The following is a 24,741-nucleotide window of genomic DNA, read 5'->3' as shown; positions in this document are numbered from 1 at the left end:
CTTCTCCTGTGTAGCTATCCCTGGTGAATTTAACTGAATCCATGAATAAACTTCTTCTTTTAAATCAATGTTGGAAAAGAGAAAAATTTTAAAATAGTACCAGCGACCAGCTGCCATTCTTCTGTATTCAGAAGCAGCCCCTAATGAACCCTGAAGGTATAAATGGACCTCTATGTGTTTCCAAAAGGACTCTTTAAAACAATAAGGAATTCACACAATTCTATGAGGTCTAAGCACAAATACAAAGAAAGATATATGGGATGCATATTCATTTATTCTGTTGCTCTTTTACATTTTCCAACATTTAATAGTCCTTGGGGAACTGTGTACATCCATTATATGTGGTGGTGTACAGACCCCTTTATCTACTCAGATTGTAGCAAAGGGAATCTAGAGTAATAATGAATAATAAAAAAATCGACCATATGCCAGAGGCACACTGTGTTTCGGGGTTGTAGGTGTTGTGGCAGATCTTCAGTTATGACACCCAGATAATTGCTGATGACAAACTGTATATTCTGAAGCTGCTGCACTCCCACAAAGGGACCTTTGTTTGGCTCAGTGGATGTGTGCAGGACCTCCTGCTGTTCTGCCGCCAGCACACTGCCATCACTGAGCCCGCATTTCCAGCAAGCACCAACCCACCCTCCCACAGAGCAACAAGTCAGAGGACCTCACACTGAGAGTGCACAGAGAGCAGCTGTGCACAAAACTCTGCAGAGAAAGTTTGCTGGAGCCTCACAGTCCATCATTTGAACAACAAGACAGGGTGAATCAGCCTGTGTGCTCCTGAAGTGATGCTCCAGAAGCAATTCCACAGCAGTAAATGCCACCTCCCCGTAGGCATTGCTGCACTGCCTGACTGCACTCAGGAGACTGAGCCTGTTTCTTCAAACTCGCACTTCCATATGGAAGTCTTATCCAGAGCAGTATGGGGCTAAAGGAGAGCATCTTGCTAAAAAAAAACCACTGTTCTGGATGTCTCTCAAGTGCATATTTGCAACTGGTTTGATTTTTAGAAGGTGGGAGTGTGTGTCAGTTTTCATCCAGGGGACTGACTGCAGGGCATTCTGCTTTTTGCAAAACAAGACACACACACATATATATGTGTGTATATATATGTCTCTACACAGACATGCATACATAGGAGTCTAATTTTATGCTTCCAGGTGCAAATATTTTGGCTCATGTCTTTTGTATCCACATATCCCATGACACGTATCTACATAACACACGTAGGCTAAATAAACATATGGTGCTGCTAACAGCCCAAAGGTGTTATTTCCCATATAACAGGCATTATTTGCCACTCCATATAGAATGCCTGCCCTAAACCCAGTCTTTGCTTTGTGTCTGTGCTGCAGCAAATCTATCTCACAAGGCTGAGGACGGGCAGCACGCCATGCTGACAGATGGGTCTGAGGGCCAGGAGACCATGTATGTGCATCCAGTGTGGGTGAGACTGAGGAGAGCCTTTGCCAGGGAGATTTAAACAGCTTTCTGCTGTTTCAGCTACCTACTGCAAGGAGAAGGGTGTAGGCTTACATTACACGAGGTCTATGTGAGTGCAGAGACTGGAGAGGGAGCATCACCTCTGTAAAGAAAATCCCTTCAAATAGCTACAAATCAAAGACATCCACTGAGAAAAAGTGAGGTGCTGTTATGGAATCCACACCCCTCTAGCTCCCCTTGGGAAGACCAAGCACAACTCGTCACAAGAAGTTTATTTGTCTGAACATGCCAGCAAGGGTGCCGAAACCTGTTGCACAGGCTTTCTTCCTGTCCCAGAGGCACATAATATTTGGTAAAGCAAAGGCCTAGCTTTCAAGTAACAAGAAGATAGTGCTCTTCCATATGGTATAAAAATCTGCTCAACAAAGGAACAGGTCCTTTTGGTACAAAGAATGTGAATTTAGTTTGTATCTTTAAAAAAAAAAATCGTTAAATGCCCTGTGAACAAGTTGGCAAGTGCATGAGTAAAAGTTAAAATACTGCTTTCAAAAATGATCCCCTTATAGAATTTGCATCCTCAGGTCAGGTCTGTGTGTTTGTACAGACCTGAAGAGAAACACTATACAAGTTCAATTATTCAGTGCTCTGAAAACTTGAAGCACAATCAGTGTCATTTTCTTCACAGTCATGCATTTTATTCATACCCATACCCAGAAAAATCTACATAAAAATAAAGTCTGTCATCTAAAACCAATTAAGTGGTACTTCAACTGTTGTCTTGAACTGCTTTTCAATTAAAATTTAGGTAATGATCAAAGATTTCATGCAGTATATGGAGAGACAAGTGAAATAAGCTTATGGAAAAAACATACTTCAGTATAACACAGACCTTTTAAAAAATATTTTATCTGTTTAGCAAACCAGGTGGACAGTACGTAGCAAAAATCGCATACAGAAAAAAAAGGAGGGAAAGCATAGCCATATTAAGATGACGAAGATATATGAGGAATTCTTATACACAAGCTTAAGTGCCAGGTAGGGCAAGGCAAGTAGGAATCACCAAAAAAATTGGCATAAAGTGCTGGCAGTTTTAAAAATATCCACTGGGCGTTCTTTTAAATTAAAAAGTCAGATTCCAGTCCTTACAGACATTAAAGGCAAATTTGTTATCATGTTTCCTAGGATGGGTGTTTTCCTCTACCCCCAGTGATCACCTTAGATGATACTTTCAAAGGAGAATCCTCCCACAATGAGTGGATCAGCAATGAAACTCTTCTGGCCCCCTCCTTCTCCCACTAGAAGGGCTCATGCTTTTAGGACTGATGTGCTACATCTTAATTACTTAGTAATAGTAATAGTTTTAAAAATAACAAAAGAAAGTTAAATTCTAAGCCAGCTGCAGCCACCGTGTTGAAAATGGCAATTTATTACACTGGCAGCATGGGAAACCAAGGAGAAGTAAGTCAGCTTCCTTCCTGCTCCAGACTTTCCAGTAGCTTTTATTGTGTTTTGTTTATTGAATTAACCCTTGAGAACAGTGAAAAGAGGGGTGTTTTTGGAATGCACTCAGTATTAAAGAACTCAGCCACAATGCAAACACGTCGCAGCAACAAATTTGGGCTTGTGCTTAGCCTGAAGGTGTAAGAAAAGGGCAAAGGTGACGTAGAGAATCTTCATCCCTCCCTGTTTGCTGTATTGATGCAGCCACGAACACAAGCTACCCTGTGCCTCAAGGGCTGCTCTGGCATCTGTGGACAGCTGAGATGTTTACACATATTTTGCATTGTTGCTTCCTGCATTGTGAAGTATGGAGCTACCATGGGAGTACTCCAGACCCACTTACTCCTTGTAGAGCAAATTCTGTCAGAAGAGAGTTGATCCTTGTGGATGTATTCTGCAGCTTCATCAGGGCGCAGCAGTCACATATGTGTGTGTACATATCACCTATTTCTAAGGACACCTTTTAAAATCTAAATGTCCTTCATAACTTTTTGATACCCGAAAAACATAGTCATTTTAGTTGTCAGAGTTTCTGAAGACTCTAAGTTCAGGAACACACTGTATTATTATCCAGATGATATCAATACATTAATATCCTGCCTTCTGCCATCTCAGATATTTTTCATTTGGTCTTTGGAGCCATTTTATAATAAACTCAATTCATCAAATAAAAAAGTGATCCTCTCCATGTACCCTTCCAAATTCTTAGTGTTCTTTTAAAGGAAGGAAAAGCACAATCTAAAAAGTGTTGCATTTAAAGTATATTAAGTGTACTGCTTTATGGTAATTAGAGAACCTGCTGTCTAATATAGACATTGCAGATAAGTAAAAGTTATTTGAAATGTTAATGTTTAGCTACATATTATCACTCAAATTATAAATCAATGGTTACTTTGGGAGAAGGAAATGAGAATGTATTTTCAATCAAAATCAACCACACAGGCTAAATGGCTGTATCATTTAGAGATTCATGCAAATTGCTTTTCTCTTTACTTGAACATGTTCTAGAGATTACAAAGCACACATGTTAAGAACAAGCCAGTGGTGTAATTCTTTGATGTTTAATTTAGGCTTTCATATGTAATTCCTAGAATACATTGCATTATTCAATAAATTCTACTTTAAGGTACTGCTTTTTATAATGGAATTTTTAAAAGGAAAAAAAACTCAGATTTTTTTAAATTTTAATTTTAGTGTGAGTCCAGTACACTCTTTCTATCAAGAAGAACCTCATTACTAAAGTGCATTCTTGGACTTTCACAGGCCTCAAGCTACTCTGATTTAAAGGATAGGCAAATTGGCAACATGTGAAATAAAAAGTTACAAAAATTACCTGGTGGAATAAAAATCATTTGTAAACTGCAGAGGGGTCTACAACATTGTCTTTGGCAGTCTTTCTTGCTCCTCCTAAAGAGGCAACCTTGCTGTTCCTTGATACTGTTCTCCAGAATCTTTGTTTTAATTCTTGTTTTTATCTGTAGGCAAATAAGCCCTTTCTCATGGCAAGTGATTTTAATAGGCTGCATATTCAACAAGTGATGCTTTCTGAATTGCAGTGGAAGCCTCCAAAATGTAACCAGAATTAGACCTCACTCATGGGTGTGTCAGCACCTTCCCTCTCTCCTGTCCCAGGGATGTGCATGGGGGAACACTGCAAATCAGATTAGAACAGCTGTGAATATTGTTTTTTGTTTTTAGAAACAAAGTAGACTTCATTTCCTGAACTGCTTCTAAAAGATAAAAAATTTAATAATTTTTTAAAGGAAATCTTTCATACGTTTGCAAATCTGGATTTTTTAAAATCTTTCTCACTCTGCTGCCTGAAAACAAAGTTGAACAAAATACCAGAATATAAGAGAAAAAAAGTGTCAGAAACTGGGAACTGAGTGATGTTATATTGTAGTATAACATGAAATTCACACAGTTACTATTCGTATTTACCTTAGTTTATAAATTATTTATCTTATAAATTAAGGTAAATACGAATAGTAACTGTGTGCATTTCATGTTTAACTGAGTTTCAAAAAACCTAATTTATTTTCTAGACAAAACCAGGTTCTTCTTTACATTCAAAACACAACTTTATTCTTCTTTGCCCAGCAGTAACAGATTTATTTTTGGGGGGGGATATTCTGTTGCATAAAAGAAAGAGAGGAAGAAAAAGTTGGAATAAAAGTGAAAATTATAATTTAGAGAAGAATTTTTAAAAACAGATGTATTTATTTTCATGTTTTGTTTTGTAAATATCCCATATGTTCATATTAATAAAAGGCAAACTCATTAATTGAGCTTGTTCATAATTTTTATTCTGCTACTCATTTAATCATCTCCAGTTGCCATTTCCTGAAAAGACATTGCATGTCAATTAAGAATAGTAGTAATTTCTGGTGGAGTGGAGTAATTTGTAACAGGAGCAAAATTTAAAATACCATACTAAAACTATCAAAATTCATAAGGTACCAGATGTTCATCAATAGGCTCTCTGTGTAGAAAAGCAGAACCTTACTATAAAATCAGAAAGTATGTAAATAATCCTGAAATAGTGAAAAATTTAATAAAGATATCAGCAGACTGATAAGAGTGGGAGTAATGTTATGCAAATTAAGCTCACAGTTCTTCTACATCAAAGGAACTATCAAAGCCAAATGAGAGAGGAAGGAACCACTACCATCTGCAATTCAGATCACCACTTCTGGTCCCATCATTAAACTTAAGAAACATTGGGAGCATCATACTATTAATTCTTAATGTTATTACCTATTCTGGCTCTCATGCTAGAAGTTACTCAGAGCTTCTTCAGACTAGGGTCTACTTTTTTAAATGGCAGGACTATCCCTTTCTGGGCCTGCAAAGGAGAATGCCTGCTGGCAGCTCACTCACTTTTCTTTCTCTTTTTCTCTTGCCAGGTAAGAACAGATAATTCTTACACTCTCTTTTAAGTTAGTGTCCAAGCACAGCAGCACCTATGCAGCCACATCCTCTGCCATGAGTTCCAGCTGCCCAGAAGTGCTGCCACATAGCAGAGCCTTCCTGCAAACCATAAACTTGTAGAAAACAAGAGCTTAGTCCACGTCATGGAGGTAAAGTGTCCTATGCCTCATAAAACACCTTAAGAAGATCAGCTGCAGAAAGCTGGGAACCTAGCTGGGAAATTAACACTTGATCGAGTCCACGTAATTAAGATGCTTGTAGAGTCTGACAGTTTTGCTTCTAAGTTTTTCCCCCCCCACATTTTATTTCCATATGGGCAATGCTGTGCTTCACAAGAACTGTGAAAAGGACACAGGTTTTAGTTCTGGAAGGATCTCTCATGTTAGCTGTCTAGGTAGCTGTGTTGAGAAAGCAGTTCTTTGCGACAAGAGGAATAAGGATCTGTTTGTCAGAGTGTTGCCATTTCAAAATGAGACTCTCTCAGCTTTTCCTTGTTGCCATTAATTGCTCAGTGATATTGCACCTGCTTGAGACTAATGTAAGGAAGCCCTTATTCTGAATTCTTATGTTAATAGTGGCTCTCCTGTGGCCATGAAAGAACGTATTGATTTATGTGTTCTGCAGCAAGGTCTCAATGGTGTCAATAAAAAGGTAACTAAAAGTGCAAGATCCATCTCTGGTATCTTCAGCTATCTAGTAGAAATTGCCTCTGCCTGAAATTTTTATGTGCCCATTTGATCTATACCTTATCAGATGTCATCTACCTCTATTATGATTCAGATATCATTAATTAAAAGCTAAGCAAGGAGCATATTCTGACAGCTGCTAACTCAGCAAGGTTCAAATATTGATAGTAATCAGGGAACAAGGCTAACTCTTATATGGTGCTCTTGTGAACTACAGAAGAGGCAGCAAAGGAAGATCCTTTCATATATATTGGTACTTAGAATATTTTTGGACCTCTTTAGACATCCTTTGTAAACTGTCCTCGAATATGGCAGCTTACTAGAGAAAGACAAAAATGTCCATGCAGTCACTGTGATGGCTCCTAACCCATTGTCCCCTCAGTGCCTCAAGAGCAGACAACCCACAGACCCTTCTTCAGTCTCTCTTCTCTGTAGATGACAAGAGTCATTCAAGATTAGTGGCTTTCAGATTCTTCAGGATCACAAATCATCAAAAGGTAGTCTGGGAAAAAACAAGTTGAATAATAAAACATCTGAATACACAATGTCTGGATTCCCAGGCAATCAGATTAAAAAATAGGATGAAAAGTGGAGTATAAAAGTGACATATAAATTAAACTAATTTAATTTGGTTGTAAGTTAAAGCAGTATAATATCTCCATAATATTGTGTGTGGATTAAAAACAAAACAAGACAAACCAAAACATGATCCTTCACTTTATAAAGGTCCAGGAGCCATGGGCTAGAGGACATGGATCAACCCACACAGAAGGATTTCTGGCTGTGAAGTTTATATGTAGCTTGGAAGGTTTCTTCCTTCCTAGGATTTAGGCAGAGGGTCTGGTAGCACATGCACAGTTGATGGAAAACACCTCCCCCCCAATTACTCAACAGTTAAGAAAAAAAACAAACAGGAAACTCACTGTGAAACTGATCTAGAGGAGCATTAAAACTGGAAATGGACTTTGACAGCACCCAAGTGTACACTATCTGAATTTACTTATAGCCAAAGTTTGATGTTTCAAAGTTTCATTTTGATCTCCTATAAGGGTATAAATGATTCTCATAAGCTATCTCAATACTTAAATACTATGCTGTTGTTGTTGTTGGAGACAAATACACCCACAAATGTCTACTGCAATATTTATTTATTTAACATTAATGAAAATACATTCAGTCATATAGTGGTTCTAAGGTATGACTAGCTTTCTAGAGCTAGCTGATCCAAAAAATTCTACAAGAGAGAAAAGTCCTGTCTCTGTTGAAGTATTTGACTGTTTCTACAGGAAAAGTTATATCACTGTATATTTTATAGTGATATTGTTAAATCAATATACAGCCATTAAAATGTCATTCATCTTTCCATAGCCATGATTGTTCTAGATTAAAAGAAATCCTTTTACTGTAGTTAAAAGTCCTTACAAAGCAATGTAGTATAAAGAGAATAAAATTTTCTATGAAAGGAATCATGCTGATATAAAAATTACTGTATAAATGGACATGTTATCCCATGCAGTATTATTTTCCATGCAGAAAAATTCTCAGATAAATTCCGTTAAAGGAGAGAAGAAGCACATCACAGAGTAAAGGGCAATTAGAGCAGATAAAAGGAGGAAGAGAAGAGAAAGAGCAAGAGGAGTTATTGTTCTACTTCTGTTGCATTCTGATTTGAAGGAGGAAAGGTTACTAAGATCACTGCCATGTACTCAACTTCTTTGCAATTTGGAATGAAAGTGAAGTGAATTGTAAATATTCATAAGCTACTTAGGCTAATGCATGTGCAGGGAGGTCTAAACATTTTAATGATGCATTTCATTCTGTAAGATTACAGGCCTGGAAGGTACCTTCAGAGGTCATCCAACTTAGGACACACTCCCAAGGAACTAAAATCTGTATTATTGCTTATGCATACTTGTTCAACCTTTTTCAAAAATTTTATGCTTGTATAAGTACAGATTTGTGTCCATACTTCTAATTAAATTAGTTATTTTTATTGTTTTATTTATTTATATGGTTTCTTACGTTAGTATTACCATATCAGAACTAAAAAAAAAATCACCAAAACCTGAACATATGAAAACTTAAAACTTAGTTCTTCACTAAGTTGAATGTGATAAATTCCATTTTTGTGCAACTGTAAGATAAGGATATTATAAATTGGCAATAAGCGTATTTCTGTTACATGAACCTTTTAGATAGATCGACCACAAATCACAGTTTAATACTGTAGAAATGCATGTAAAAATTTGAGACCATTTAATATACAGAGAATGATAACTGCAACTATGGACAAAGTTTATTGTGGTAAATGGCATGGGGAGAGTAAGAAGGATTCATACCTCTACAATTTTCTCTAAGGCAAAAGGGAAAAAAAATAACCTTCTTAATTAAAAGCAATATGTTCAAACCAATCACAAGAAAGAATTTATGGACTACATAATATTTTCTAGCCATGATTTTCTAAATATGTAGGAGAAACTAAAGGTCTAATGACAAGAAAATCTTTTTAAGCCAACTACTGTTGCTAGCAGAAAACAACTTCATCTGCTTTGAGGAATGTGTGTGTCTGAAACCTTGCCTGGCTTTTCCAGTTGTACCAGCTCATCTGATCAAAGATACCACCTTTTCCTACTTAGTTTTTCAATTAACTTTTATCACATACAGACACAATAGTCACAATGCATATATCTATATTAAAGGATAGCAATATTTGTGGTTTAGGGTATATGGTAGCAGTATGAGGCCAGAATGAAACTTCCAATAAAGGTCAAACTATTACTCTGTTTCTGTGTAGCATTTGGCCTCTCCTGCACTCTGAAACAAGATGGGATTACACTTCAGGTCAGCATTTTCTTATAAGGCATATGTCTTGTGTTTGACAAACAGAAAACAAACCTTCCATTGTAAATATACTGCTCACAATTTCACATGAAGGTCATCAGTCATGGACAAAGCACAGAGAATTTTGTCATTTATAACATTCCTTCTATAGAAAACATGGATATCAGTGGATTGCATATTCATCCCAGCACTGCAAGCTACCCTTTCTCCCTACTTGTTTTCCCATCCACTTCATAAATTGTCTCAGTACGTGTGTTATGAAAAGCCTTCCAACAGCTTTTCAAGGTAGTCCTGCATCTTTGCTGATGGTCCTTAGATTTAGCTGCCAACAAAGTCGTCTACTGGCAACATCTTTGTGAGCAGTTTTGTTTTGTCTATTCATAGTGCTCTGACTGGCCTTGTTCACAAAGCCTCAGTATTAATAAAAGCAAAATTTCCTTCTTTGAGATGTTTGCAATATTCATTTTTATCACAAGACAGTTTATTATGTGGTCTAATATAATTTAAAAAGCTTATGATAAGTAAAGATATTAGTCTCCGATGCACTGAAATATTAATATTCTGAGATACATTAAAATATTAATATTTAGGATACAACTATTTTCTGAACATCATTTAGAAACAAAAAAACTCCTGATGAATCAATGCAAAAAATAACATTTCTAAATGTACTACAATGAACAGAGATGCCTCATGGATGGATGAGGAAGGAGTCAATTCATTTAATCATATATGAAAAGACAGAAAACTAGATTTTAGTCCTGCCAAAGCAATTGCAGTTGGAGAGAACTGATGGCTCAAAGCTAGTACTGAAAAACTGATACAAAAAGGAAGAAAGGCTTGATTGCTTTTACTTTATTATAAAACTAAGGAATGAGCTTTTTAAAAAACCCCTGTATACAAATCTTCATTAACAGAGATAGGAAATTATTTTGAATGCTTCATTGCTAGTCTTGATATCATAATTAGTGGAAGCTCATAAAAAAGCTCAGCAGATATTTTGACGTGTTGCTATAAGTATTTCCATCTTTATATGTAACATATAACTTCAAAAACAGAACAGTTCTCTAATAGCAGTTACTTTTATGAAATACAGCACAAGATATCACAGTGAAAAATGCATGGTTAAGCACAGAAATTGACAGATGAGAGAAATTATAATCCATGTAGTAGATGTTAGTATAGAGTGCGATGAGTTGGCATACATTTTTTTCACCTCAAAAGGATAAAGCCACATTCTTACTTCCTTGCATGCTATGAAATATGACAAAAGTTAAGCCATTGACTTATAAATAAAGGAATTAACGAGTACACTGCACTGTGATTTTATCATAAAAGTTCATCTGGGTTCTAGTTAGTCCCCAAGTGACACTTGTTGGTCAAAGTATGATCACAGTAGATCTTCCTGTAAAGGTCTTGCAGTCCTAGATCCTTACAGCCTAACATTATCTTCATTCATAAGAAAAAACTTATTTTTATGGCATGATAGATTTGTCAGATCAGTGCACTATCTTTTGATATTCAACCCACTGAAAAGGGAAGTTTACTCAGAAATTATTCATTCTCTGTGAAGTAAAACTTTAATAAAACTAATTCCACCTACAAGATGGCTGACTGGATTGGCTTCTCTCTTGTAACATAACAATATTTTTTATACCACATTGCTGTTAGGCCTAATATTTAATTATTACAGGAGCTAGACATCAGTCCTGGCAAACAGCGGTAGAAATAGACAATAATTCAAAGTAATCAAATTCCAACAACAGACACAAATGGAATACAAGAGAAGTGACTAAATGCAGTATGTATTTCAGCAAGTTCAAAAAGAATGATTTTTTCCTAACAAAATGTAAGGGCAGGTTGGGATAGCAGTAGTATTCATTCATGGCTCAGCACAGCCACCAGAGTTTATTATGAATGTTCAAAATGAGCAGAGAGAGGTTGAAGCAACATGTAGCTGAAATAGACCCAGGCAAGGAAAGATGCTTTTGTAATGAAGTGGTTGTTTGTCATGCAATCTCCACAATGTGATGAAGATATTGAAACTTCATATTTGGCTAGAAAACAAAATTTGGTCCTAATCCTCACTGTATGCTGCAAAGACAAGGCATCACATGAGTGGTGGTACTGCTGTAGTTCCTATGGAAGTCCCTTCTGTAAAACCCTTGCAGCCATTACAAACCAAATCCTTCTTAAAAGTTGTGCAAATTTCCAAATCTATTGGGCAATAGTTTAGGTCTAGGAGAACACCTGAGACAATAGAATTGATAAGTGTCATGCAAGAAATACTTCTGTTAGGTGAAAGCAGTAAATAGGAAAGAAAATTAGGTGCATAATTAGAAAAGCAAAATTTCAAGTCAGTATTTCCTGAAACCTAATATGTAATCTTTCACTAAGAAGTATTGATAATTTAAACTTTAAACATTTGTTTAGCAAATTATCTCAATTGGGTTTCCATGGCATCCCACATGCTTCTTATCTGACTGCACTATTGCTATAGATTTACTGTCAAAAAGTCATTGCCCACCTCTGATTGACATGAATGAGACCATTGGTGAAACTTCAAGTATATACACTAATAACAATGGCAGCAGGAATGACTGGATGTAGTTTTTTTACTTGGAAAAGTATTATTTTTGGGTTATTAGTTGGAACAAAAGGGGCAGAATAATTTTAGAAAAATGCAAAAATAGCTTGTGTCCTACAGTTATGCTAAGATCCAGAAGTTTGTAGGCATTTCCTGGGAGTCCTGCCAACTGAATACAGCTCCTATCCCACATTATCTGCTCCTCCTCTGTGAGGATTGAGAGAGAGGTAGGGATACAGCATAAGCCCTGCTGAGCATGTGATCTGTAAACTTGCTTCATGTACAGACTGAACAACCCTTTATCCCAGAATGAAAGCGTGCACAGATGATGTGTTCAGTCTTGTGTACAAGCATTGGCAAAGGGGCTACAAACTAGAAAGGCTTGGAAGCTGAAGTCCTTCTGCATTTCTGTCTTTAGAAACAGCAGCTGAGACCCTGGAGGGAATGTGGAACACCAAGTGACTCTGTGAGTCCTGAATGGTTTCCCAATGGCTGAACATCTGAGGAAGCAGCTGGCTCCAGCTGGGGTTAACATGCCAATAACAGTGTGTGCAGGATACCTTTCAGGGTCAATATCAAAAACCTACCACTGTTATGCCCAAAGCATCCACTCCAAGTAGTCTATTCAATTAAATAATTCGACTGCCTGTGAAATCAGCCACTAAATAGAAAAGAGGAGAAAGTAAGCACATGGAGTGAAATGCAGGCAACAGTTGCTTTTTGCTCAATTAGCTTACCAGTGTGATGGGAATAAGTAGGATGAAGGCAAATAAAAGAGGGCTTGTCTTACAATTGAAAAATTGAAGAGTATAGAAAAAAATAAAACCAGTTTATTTACTGCCCCATATCCATAGAGCAATGCTGCAGCTGCTGCTCTTTTGCCGCTGAAAGCCAAGTGGCTTCCCAGGCGTGGCAAGGAATTTAACTTCCTGATTATGAGCAAAGGAAACACTAGGAAACTTTGTTCCACATTGTTCAGTTCTTTCCCATCGCAGCAACTTCTGGAAGAAGGCAAGGCTGGCAATTCATGATTGTGCACCATCACAAAATTCATTCTAAGACTGAGAAATGACAGGAATAACACCCACTGCTACTGTCTAGCTAATAGCATAATTGACTAGGATGACAATGGTGGACAATCAGTGCTAAGGAGTGACAAATGCTCACCTAGGATCTGACCTCCCTAAGCAGAGCTTCTGACTCACTGATCAGAATAAATCACTTATAATGTCTAGAGACCACAGGCAGTAGTGAAATACCTGCAGGAAGGATATGATAAAAAGACCAAACAGGAGACACCACCTTGACAAAACCAAGGTACAGGAGAAATCATTATAAATGTTTATACCTAGAGATAAATAAACTTGTCTGTAAAATGTGGCTTTGATAACTGAGATCACCTCTTACAGCAGGAGGTGGTGATGGGGGAACCATGCCATGGGTTCCAAATTCCTTGGGAATTTGGAAAGCCTTTTTCTGAGCAAATCTGTTCTTTCCAAGTGAAAAAAAATCCAGGGGATCCACTTGGGAACTCATGCAGTTTAGATCCACTGCATCAGAACAGACTTTACTAGTACACTGGCTGAAAATTCTGTATCTTTTGCAAGGGTGTCTTTAGTGAGCTCTCACATGAACCTGGAAAACTCAACGTTCAATTGTAAACAACACCTGGTTAAAAAATTTACACTCTTCTTTTAAAGTAAAAAGTCAGCAAGGATTGAACATATTCTTAGGGAAACATCAACCTATGAAGACTTAAGTAATATAAAACAAACAAACTTATGAATTACATGGATTGCTATAAAGCTAGCTCCCTAGAACTGGATGCAAAAGTATTGTAAACATTTTTTTAAATTGTCATTTTCAAATGACTCAAACTAAAATTTCTAAGCAATTACTCAAATTTCTTCAATCCCTGTTACAAGATATTGATTGACAGAAGTGATACAGACATAGGCATCCAAGATGCCTTCCAAACTGTGCAATTCTAAACCGGCATACAGATGAAGTTATATGCATAAAAGTACACAAGCAGTGGAACTGATTTAAATGCCCTCTTCTGGGAGATAAGTCTTCAAACAGGGTGTTATTTGTTTTAAGCTTCACTTTTGATTGACTTTTCACTTTGTTTAGGATCATAAATTAAAATATTCTAATTTACATATGGCTCTTTGTGTTGCCTTATGCCAATTCTTGAACACTATTTTGACATATAATTGTAGGCAAGCCAGTACAATTAACAGATGATTACTGTTAAGGCAGAAGGGCAATTGTCAACTGGACTTAACACTGATTTGACACTGAGTGAAGAGTTTTCTCATAAATCAAAGGCTTGGTAAAAACAAGCAACATAATGTAAGGCTGTCTGCTGATCTATTGGCAATCACTGGTGTAATAGCTTAGCTTAATTGGTGACCTATTTTTCTGAGTTTCCATCATGATGACACAAGACAGTGGTCTTTGTTTGAAGATACATATGGTACATTTTTTCTGTACATATTTTCTTTCCTGTGGACATGCTATTGCTTTTTTGGCATGAAGGGCAGAGACTGTTCTGGCACAAGCTGTCTGTATATCATGATCAAATAAGGTACCACTAATGCCTTCAATGCATAAAATGTCCTCAAGCTTGAATACTCTCCAGTAGTAATTACACACACACATATTGTTGATAGCATAAGCGTGATAGGGGCCCACCTTGCTGTTGGCAACCTTTTATTCTATTGCATCCCCTGAACAGGAGCAAGAAACAGGCAGATCCATGGAGAATGCCAGGCATGATATAGAAGCTTTCTTTTGAGGCTTAGCGTTCGTACACAGAGGGATTTGGCTGTATGGTAAATTCAGAACAATGGGAATAATGGGACATGGCACAAGCCACTGAGTAGGTTGTTACCATTCAGGTGCTTAGCTTAAAGAGCTGAAACCAGGGAAGCAAGAATCTGGAAGGCTAGGAAGGGAATATGTACAACTTTAAGCTTTTTACACTTTCTGTAGTGTAAGCAAAAACTTTGTCACAGCTTTTGCCTTAAATCTAGTCATGCTGTCTTCATTTTTTCAGTTGATCTGGATTGTTGGAGCCCAATTTAGCTTAAACTGAAAAATACTTCAAACTGGATTAACACGTGTATAGTAGAGGTGGCCTTTGAGTCCTAGTAAATTATCGGTATTGTACTTGAATATCTGTATATAGGCCTTGCCCTGGGAGGTCCCAGTTGTTCTTCATGGGCTGCAGCTGTGATGTCCTTCATTGGGCTGCAGCTGTGGCTAGTGAAGATAACTGGTGCAGCTGTGGCTAGTGAAGATAACTGGGATAAAAGGGGGGGGGGGGGGGGGGGGGGTTGGCCAGTCAGGGAGAGCCTGGAAGGAGCCCTGATTAAGGAGGAATAATGTGCAGAAGGAGGAGTCTGTGCTGTGAACATCTGCAGTTATAAGAAAACACCGAGAGAAGGTATGGGACTCTAGAAATATAGCAACAACTGTTGGTGACCCCGATGTGCTAGTTGGCAGAGATAAGACAGCCAAGAGCTGTGGATGGCCTTTGAGCCAGGAGCTGTGGCTAAGACAGCCAAGAGCTGTAGAAGAACATAGCCTTTGAATCAAGGAGCTGTGACAGCCAGGAGCTGTGTGAGAATATGGCCTTTAAGCAAGGAGCTGTGTGTGTTGTACATGGCCTTTGAGTAATGGGAAAATGTATGCATTGCACTTGAAGTATTGTACTTGAATACCTATGTATATTTGTTAACTCTAAGCAGGATATGTAAAACCTGTTCCTGTAAATAAATGAAAAGGGGGAAATATAGTAGAGGTGGCCTTTGAGTCTTAGTAAAATATCAGTATTGTACTTGAATATCTGTATATAGGCCTTGCCCTGGTAGATCCTGGTTGTTCTTGATGGGCTGCAGCTGTGGTGTCCTTAATTGGGCTGCAGCTGTGGCTAGTGAAGATAACTGGGATAAAAGGGGCTGGGCTTGGCCAGTCAGGGAGAGCCTGGAAGGAGCCCTGACTAAGAAGGAACAACATGCAGAAGAAGGAGTCTGTGCTGTGAAGATCTGCAGTCATAAGAAAACACTGAGAGAAGGTATGGACTTAAGAAATCTGATAACAACAATATGGGACTCTAGAAATATGAAATACAACACATGTAAGATAGTAAAAGGTGAAATTCATCAATAAAAAGAAAATGCTGAATTTTTCTCTTGAGTTTTTTCCTGAAGTGCTATTAAAGCTAAAGAAAGATGGAGAAGATGTATTCAACGAGTCATCAATTAAAATGAAGTAAACTCTTATCACCAGTCTCCTTACCCAGGGAAAATAAAATCACATCCCTCTTCTTTGTTTATCTGGAACCATACCTTATCAAAATCTAGTCTTCAAAAATTCAGGGATGACAAAGTAAAATGATCAGGAATATGTAATCTGATCTGTTGCGGAGTGAGGAGCACACTGCAGAATGTCTAAAGAAAAGTCATGCCACTTGGTGAATAACTGATTGAAAACAAGAGGAATTAATCACCCATACAGGTTTTAGCATGCATTGTCCCACTGTTATGATTTCTGGATTTGTTCCTTCTAGGCTGAGATCCTGTCATGCATGTGCACCTTGCTTTCAGTCAGGCACACTAAGTTCAATTCTTTTAGAAAGCCTCTGCAGCACTGCACTCATTTCTGCCTGGAAAATTTTGGACAAAAAGGAAAGTATTCTTTGAAAGTCCAGTATGACTGACAATGTTAATGATAGTGATAGAAAATCTGAAATTGGGATGTGTGTGTGTTTGTGTGTGTGCATTTACATGTTTGCGTACTTCCTGGTGGGGAGAACAAGCGTGTCTGAAAACCTGGGTAGAAGGGGCAATGGGATGACCTTTCTGAGATTCAGTTGAGTGGTTCAGCCACCATCAGTTGCACAGTTATGTGGAATTATGTGTGTCTAAGCATAAATGTTAAAACCAACACTTCCTTAGGGTGAAGGTAGTGAACAGATGGTGTATAGACCACCAATAGTCTATAGAACATTAGGCATCTGGTATAATTTCTACATGTCAGTGTCCTTGACATTGACAAGTCAGTACATGCCACATAGCAGAACTGGGAGCTGGATTTTTATAGAGATAGCACATCATTGAAATGGTGAGAATTTTAAAAAACAGTTTGGTTATAAATAAAATCAGGATGGTTGGTATTTTTGGTAAGCGATATGCAAAAACACACATCTTGGTCTGTAGGCTATTAAAAGCCTGCTCAATTCTTTGCTAAGATTTGACAGTCATGACCACATAAGTAGTAAAACTTTATTTGTGGTTACCATCAAATACTGTCCCTTTACATTGTTTTGACTTAGATGTACTAAGCCTCTCCTTACAGGTGCTCAGAGTGTTTGTGAAATGTTGTTCTGGGGAGGACTGGCAGTGCTGCTTTAAGGTTATAAGGACATGTAAGAATCACAGAATGGTTTGGGTTGAAAGGGACCCTAAAGTTCCAATCCCCTCCCATGGGCAGGGACACCTTCTGTTGGACCATGTAGCTCAGAGCTCCACCAAGCTGACCCTAAACACTTCAGGGATGGGATATCAATGACTTCCATGGGCAGCCTGTTTCAGTGTCTCACCATCATTACAGTAAAGAATTCCTTCCTCATATCTAATCTAAATCTATTCTTGTTGAAGTTTGAAACCATTCCCCTTTCTCCTGTCACTCTATGCTCCTGTAAAAAGTTTCTCTCCATCTTTCTTGTGGGCTTCTTTCAGGTATTGGAAGGCCTCATTTAGGTTATGTGAAGCCTTTTCTTTTCCAGGTTGAACAAACACAACTCTCTGTGTTTTCTCATAGGAAAGGTGCTCCATCCCTCTAATAATCTTCGGGTCCCTCCTATGGACTCACTCCAACAGGCCATGTCCTTCTTGTGCTGGGACTTCAGAGCTGGATGCAGCCCTGCTGGTGGAGTCTGATCAGAGCAGGGGCAGAATCCCCTCCCTCACCCTGCTGCCCACGCTGCTTTCGATGCTGCCCAGGACACATTTGGCTCTCTGGGCTGTGAGTGCCCATAGCTGGGTCATGTCCAGCCTCACCAGCACCCTCAAGTCCTTCTGGGCAGGGATGCTCTGGATCTGTTCATCCCCCAGCCTGGGCTGATACTGACCAGCGGCACCTTGCACTTGGTCTTGCTAAAACTCATGAGATTACCTTGGGCTCACTTCTCAAACTTGTGCGTGTCAGGTTGTACAAGGCAAAGTATGGAGAAAATATTTTCAAATAGACTGACAATACTTTACACTGGTGATAGGTACATCATCTGCTAAAAAAAAAAAGTTTTGCAAAGAAATAGAAAAAATTATGAATAAACAAAGATCCAAAAGCTGCCAGAACTCATACAACAAAATGAGAACTTCGTTTTATAGGATAACGAAGGATAACACATAAGCTTAATACTGTTCAAGAAAACTTTTTAAGTTTTGGATGCTTCTGTGGAAAAGAGGGCAATAATAATAACGGTTGGAAAATGCCTCAATGTCTGTCTACAGATAGAACAGATACACCATGTGCTCTGAGAACAATTTGAAATTGACAAATGTTGCTATAACGCAAACACCATTTAGATCAGAAACCAGATAGCAACTCCAAGGTGGTGCACATTAATAACTCTTGATTGCTTTCCTTAACTGCTGCAAACTTGAAAGAAGCCTTATCATCTTAAAAGCACAGTAGCACCTGATATGGCCTTCTCTATTACTTACTGTGTTTATAACTTGTTTTATAGATTCAAGTCCCCCAAAACCCTGCTGCAGAAAAATAAGGGTTGCAAGAAACAGTTCTTAGAGGCTGGCTGGGCTGAAGTCCATGTGCATTTTCCCTTACAGTGTTTTCCATGTGGAAGCCTTGTCCCCACGCTACCCCCTGTGTTCTGTGTTTTTGTTTACAAAATGAATAGTGAAGCTTGTAAAACAGCTACAAGAAGAGAACTCCATTGTAAAAATCTAGTTGCTGGCTGGGTTTTGTAGTTGTGCGTTTTTGATTTTTTTCATAATTGAAGTCTCTTTTTCCATGACTCTTTTTCTAAGTAAGACAACTCTGATTGACGGCCCCAGGTCAATACCATGTTCTGTCTCCTAGTTTGTCCAAACTAGTGAGTTTCTAGTTTATTTCTCAAAAGCTGGTAAACAACAGTGATTTTGAAATCAAGCTTGCCCTGCTTTCATTAACGTCTTACAGAAATGGGGGAATCTTTGTTGTTTTCTTGATCAAATGGGCAGCAAATACTGCAGGAAAAGAACTCAAGAAGTATCAAGTCTGCAAATTCCTTTAGGGATGAAACATGAAGTGACGTGTGACACTTCTCAGCCTGGATACACAAGACTAGGCTCTGGGCAAGCTTCTTCCCTCACAAGACACCTCTTTGACAGGAATAAAGTTTTTATGTTTGGCATTCTGATTCTGGAGTGACCATTCAACCACAGTTAAGACACAACACAAGTAAAAATAAAGGGCATTCAAATGAAACAACACTACTCTTTGGGCATTTATTTTATTGGGGTATAAATATTTTTTAACAATATACTTACATAAAATTAAATGCTTTATATGTATATAGAAATACAGAAATTAAGCACAAAACTTGAACATCATTAATATTTAAAACTTCTATACACAATCTAAAACTTTAACTTGAATCTGTGCCTTAACACTATGGGTATTTCACAGGTCACATTTATGGCTAAAGTATGTTTTACACCACAAACATTTTTTCCATTTCTGCATTTTCCATTGCAATTGGCACAAAAACTGAGATAAGCAAAGCAGGAGTTGAGGAGAACATGGCTATTCCCTAATGACAGACTTTCAAATTTGCACTAATTTCCAATGTGGGACATTCTCCATATAGACTATTCATATCTGGTTTGTTTTTGTTTGAAGCCTAAAATGACCAAGAAGAACCAGACTCAGAAACTTAATTTCTTGATGTCAAAATATTAAATCTGGTATTTGATACTTGACGTGCATAACTGTGAATTAAAACCTTGTTTTATTAGAGTGTTAAGTAACTTTGCCATAACGACATTTTCCTGTATTTGCCTCTTTGTTTTAACTTACCCTTCGATAAATATTGCATCCTGAACATTAGCATGAACCCTATGTATTACCATAATCTTATGACTTGTGCAAAAGATATGAACATTTTTGGCTCCTGAAGGATTTTCTGTAAGGGCCACTTTTGCTGCTGATTACAACTTCTCAACCACTTGCACAGTGATGAAAGGCTCCTGTATTGGGAGACATGGCTCAGGGCATCCATGTCCCAAGAAAAAAGCAAACCCAGCATCTCTTGCAATTCAGCAGATGGAGGGGACAAAGGAAGGGACAAACTTGAGTCATATATCCTTCAAAAGTGTTCAAATTCACCTTGCTTTTTTAGTGCCCAATTAGAATTTGTACAGTGTGCTGGAAGAGCAACTAACTGGAAATGGAAAGTCAGAGTGTTCAACAACTGATGAATATCCTTCTGAAGCTTTTTCCAGAGTTGCACAGCATACTGGTGTCTTTTTTCAAATTTGGAAAACAAGTAATCTCAAGCACTTCTTACTCTCTAGTCACTGAAAGCTGGAATGATGGGTTCCTTTTCTTTTCTTTACTCATTATATTAACGCTTTCCATGCACTTACCCAATTTTCTCATATTCTTATGCATGTTGTTTTTTGTCTTTTTTTTTTTTTTCTGGGCAGATATACAATATCCTATTCCCACCCCTAGGTCAACTCACTGCTTGCTAGGGAACAGCAGCATTTGTTCCATTCATACTTTTTGCTAAGTGCATGGTGTCAGTTAGAAAGAAATTAATGTTGAAACCATTTCTGCCAGTGGAATGCTAATTTGGAACTCTTTCCTGTGCCTGCTGTCTGAAAGAAAAACATTTAAAAAATCTTTTCAGTCAAACAAATCTCTTCTCTCTAAGAGAAATTAGGGCAAGCATGGTTGCACAAAAGCTTTTCATCAAGCTATACAACTTCAGATAAATACAAACCTTAGAAACCTTGCAGATGACTTCCTCATCATCTGACTGATAAACTAACAGAATCTGTCAGGATTCCCATAGGACTCAAGGGAAGGACATGAAGCTGTGCCAAGGGAGGTTTAGGTTGGGCATTAGGAAAAGGTTCTTCTCCCAGAGGCTGGTTGGGAACTGGAACTTCCCCAGGGAAGTGTTCATAACCCACAGCCTGCTGGAGTTGAAGAAGTGTTTGGACAATGCTCTCAGGCACATGTGGGATTCTCGGGGTGGTCCTGTGCAGGATCGTATGATGATCCTTGTGACTCACTTCCAACTCAGGATATTCTATAATTCTACAAACCACACTTCTCTTGAACTTACCTTCCTTTTAACACTTACCCAAGGCTCAGGAGTTTAATTCTTGAAGCTGTACTTCTGCATTTCAAGTGTGCTAACGATTTACCATTTAGCACAAGCATTTGAGATCTATTACTCAAATTCATCAATCTGTGCAACCTCTATGATTCCTGCTCTGACACCCTCTCCTCAACCTTACCTGGACACTAACTTATACTGCCTTAACACGAGGAGCAGGACGGTGGCGGGGCACATCATAACCTCCCTATCGTGACCTGCTTGCTTATTTTATATTAATTGAACCAGTCCATAGCCCAAAATCCTTTGAAGCGTCCCCGTGAGAACAGAAGAAAAACTATCCACAATACAGACAGCAACGTAAGGGGTGCCCTTTAAAGGCACCTTTTTACAGAAGTCTAGCACCCCTTTTCCCCAGTGCCCTCCAGAGGTAAGCCAGGCTTCTTCCGACCTCGGGCAGGGGTCTCTTCCCGAGTACGGTCCCCCTGGGAGCGGCAGGCAGGAGCACGGGGCACACGCTGCTTCCCACGCTCCCGGGGCGGAGGGACTGGATTTGCTTAGGGTTTTGGGTTTTCTTTTCGGACCTCCACTCCGACCTCCGCACACGGGCGAGCTGGTAGTAGGGCGAAGGCCAGCCGGAAGCGCCTAAAAAAACCCCAACCAAACGAAAAGAAATCCTAAACCCGAACAGCAAACCCGCCGCTCCCCGCGGGCGGCCGCGCCGCTGGGAAGCCCCGGCCCAGGCACGGGGAGCGGGCCCGGCGGGAGCGCTGACGCGCTGCGCCGCCGGGCCCCGCCCCATCCCGACCGGTGCCGGACGCAGCCGGAGACTCCCGAGCTCCCCCCACTCCCGGCTCCACCGCCCTTGTTCCTCGGGCGGGGACTCGCTTCCTTTCCCGACTCCCCCTTCCCACCCTCCTCCCCTCCTCCTCCTCCTCCCAGTCAAGATGGAGGACGGTGGTTGCTGCGGCCCCTGGCACCGCGGTGGCTAGGGCAGCTGCTACTCCTCCAGATCGCTCCTCGCTCCTTCTTAAAAAAAAAAAAAAAAAAAAAAAGAGAAAAGGGAAAAAAAAAAAAGGTTGGAAATGTTCCTTTTTTTCTCCGCCCACTAGCTGCTCACTGCGCGGACCGCTGGCCCTTCCCATGCCGTCGTCGTCGTCGTCGCCCTCCTCCTCCTCCTTCTTCTCCTCCTCCCGCGATTGTCTGCGCTCCGGCTGCCGCCCGCCTGCCCGCCCGGACTCCCTGCATGCACACGCCGCCTCCTAGGTGGCTGCGGGGGGTGGGCGCTCCCGGAGCTGCCATTCCGCACATACCTTCATGTCCCTGCGCTCGCTGCGGCCGCCTGCCGCCACCCCGCATCGCTCGCCCGCTCCGGCTGCCGCCCTGACGGCCGCTCCCGCCCGGAGGTGAAGCCGGGATCCGCGGAAGGGGCGGCGGGGTCGGCGGCAGGTCTCGCCCGGTGGAGTCACCGCCGCCGGCACACGCAGCAGCAGCAGCAGCCATGAGCAGCGCCGCTACCGCCACCTCCGCCGCCACCACGGCCGGCAGCGGCGCGGGGGAAGGGGCCGAGGAGGCGGCCAAGGACTCGGCGGACATCGCGGCGTTCTTCCGATCCGGTGAGTGCGCTCCTGTCCTGGGGGAACGGGGAAGAAGGGCCGGCGGCGAGACCGCGGCTGGAGGCAGAGAGGAAAGGTGGCCCTGGGGAGGCGACGTCTTCCCCCTGGAGCCGGGAAAGGAGGAGAGGGCAGCCGGCTTTGTCAGGTGGCCTCGGGGAAGGCTCGCCCGCTTCTCGCCGCCGGGGCCGCCTCGGCACTGCCCGTCTGTTCCTCGGGGAGGCGGCAGGGAAGAGAGCCGAGCCGCCCCGTCCTGTGCCGGGGACAGCGGGGCTTAGGCACCGCAACTCGCGGGCGGGACGCCACCCTCGCCGGCAGAACCGAGGCGTGAAAACGGGGGCGGTGGCGGCGCGGCCCGGCCGGGAGGGTGCGGGGCTGCTGCCGCCCCGGGGCGGTGTCGCCGGTGACAGGTGCGATTCTGCCTCCCGTGCCGGCCTGGCAGCAGGCGCGTCACCGTGGCCGGCGGCACCACCCAGCGCCAGGTGGACCCGAGCCCCCCGAAAATGTCCCGCCGGGGGTCGCGGGGCGGGAGGCGGGTGGAGGAGCCGCTCGGATCCGGGAAGCCCAGGGTGTCGGAGGGGTGGGAAGGGTGAGCGGGGCCGCAGGGCTGCGGGGAGCCGGTTGCGCCCGCCGGGCCCCCCGGGGAGGCCGGCGAGCAGGCAAGGATGACACCGCTATAAAAGGCAGCGCGCCTCCGGTGCTGTGCTGCTGGGTGGCGGCACAGGGCAGGGATGGTAGAAGCGGCGTGGAAAGTGGATGTTCTAAGGAGAACCGAAAGAGGCAGACAAAAAGCGAAGCCTATGTTAAGGGGGTGTCGCTGTCTCGGCTGAGGCGGGGAAGCAGCGGCTCTCGGGCGCTGCCGGGCTGGGAAGCCGGGCTCGGCGCGGAGGATCGGCGGGGGAAGGTGGGGGGAGCCTGTTGACAGGCTGCCGGGATGAAAAAAAATGGAGGCTGCCTTCTCCCTCGGTGTTTACTCTCGGCACGCAACCGGGCGGGGAGGACGGCTGCGCCCGCCGCCGAGACACTGTGCCCCGGGGGATAGCGGCGGGGAGGGCAGCACTGCCCGGGCCGCACGGACCGCCGGCGGCGGGGACCGAGCCTTGCCGGCAGCCTGGGCGGCGGCGGGGACGGAGCCTCCCCCCGGTGCCGGCTGCCCTCCCCCGGGCGGCGGCGGCTCCTCCCCTCCGTCCGCTCCCTCGGCGGCTCCGCGGCCCCCGGGGCACCCCCCGGCCATCGCTCCGGGCGGAGCGGCCCGGCCGGGCCAGGCTGGGCTGGGCACTTGCTCCTTTTGGATGCCTAAAAAGGAGCGGCGAGCAAGGGAAATGCAGACTCACCGCAGGAAAGATGAGGGGGTTGGCCGATTTCGTGTGTAAAAAATAATGATGGCAGTAGTAATAATAGTAGTAAAAGCTGCGTTCACTGGATTTTTAAGCAAAGTCCGCGAGGGAAGTGGGAAACGGCGTAATCAGTGCTACTTGCGGTCGGCGGTGCTGCTCAGTGTCCTTGGTTTCATGAGGATGAAGAAGGAGGTGTGATTTGTGGCAGGCATCCTTGAAGCAGGGCTGGGAGCAGCGTTTGCTTGGATAGAGGGTCCGAACAGGGGGCTGTGTCCCCTCTGGAGGAATTGATGCTCCCGGGGCAACCTGCTTCACAGGAGAGCCATTGAGTGTGAAACTCCTTGTCAGGATGCTGGCCTTGGTGGGTTTTATCGTGGAAAAAGAACTGACTTTTATCGTTCCCAGGAAAAAAAATCCCAATTAAAGCAAAATGGCA

At 41.7% G+C, this 24,741-nt stretch overlaps 1 protein-coding gene across 1 annotated transcript in view; it reads left to right on the top strand.

Annotated features, from left to right (window-relative positions):
• Positions 1-22,432: 22,432 nt before the first annotated feature.
• The window catches only part of TRIO (trio Rho guanine nucleotide exchange factor), a 247,080-nt gene continuing 244,771 nt past the window's right edge, over positions 22,433-24,741 (top strand). The window contains exon 1 of the mRNA XM_058811071.1: positions 22,433-22,971. Within this exon, the coding sequence (XP_058667054.1) occupies positions 22,857-22,971 (115 nt within the window). The 5' untranslated portion in view covers positions 22,433-22,856. The remainder of the gene's footprint in view (positions 22,972-24,741) is intronic.

The sequence above is a fragment of the Ammospiza caudacuta genome, chromosome 1 (genome assembly GCF_027887145.1).
Source record: "Ammospiza caudacuta isolate bAmmCau1 chromosome 1, bAmmCau1.pri, whole genome shotgun sequence".
Lineage (NCBI taxonomy): Eukaryota > Metazoa > Chordata > Aves > Passeriformes > Passerellidae > Ammospiza > Ammospiza caudacuta.
This window is presented reverse-complemented; position numbering and strand designations above follow the sequence as displayed.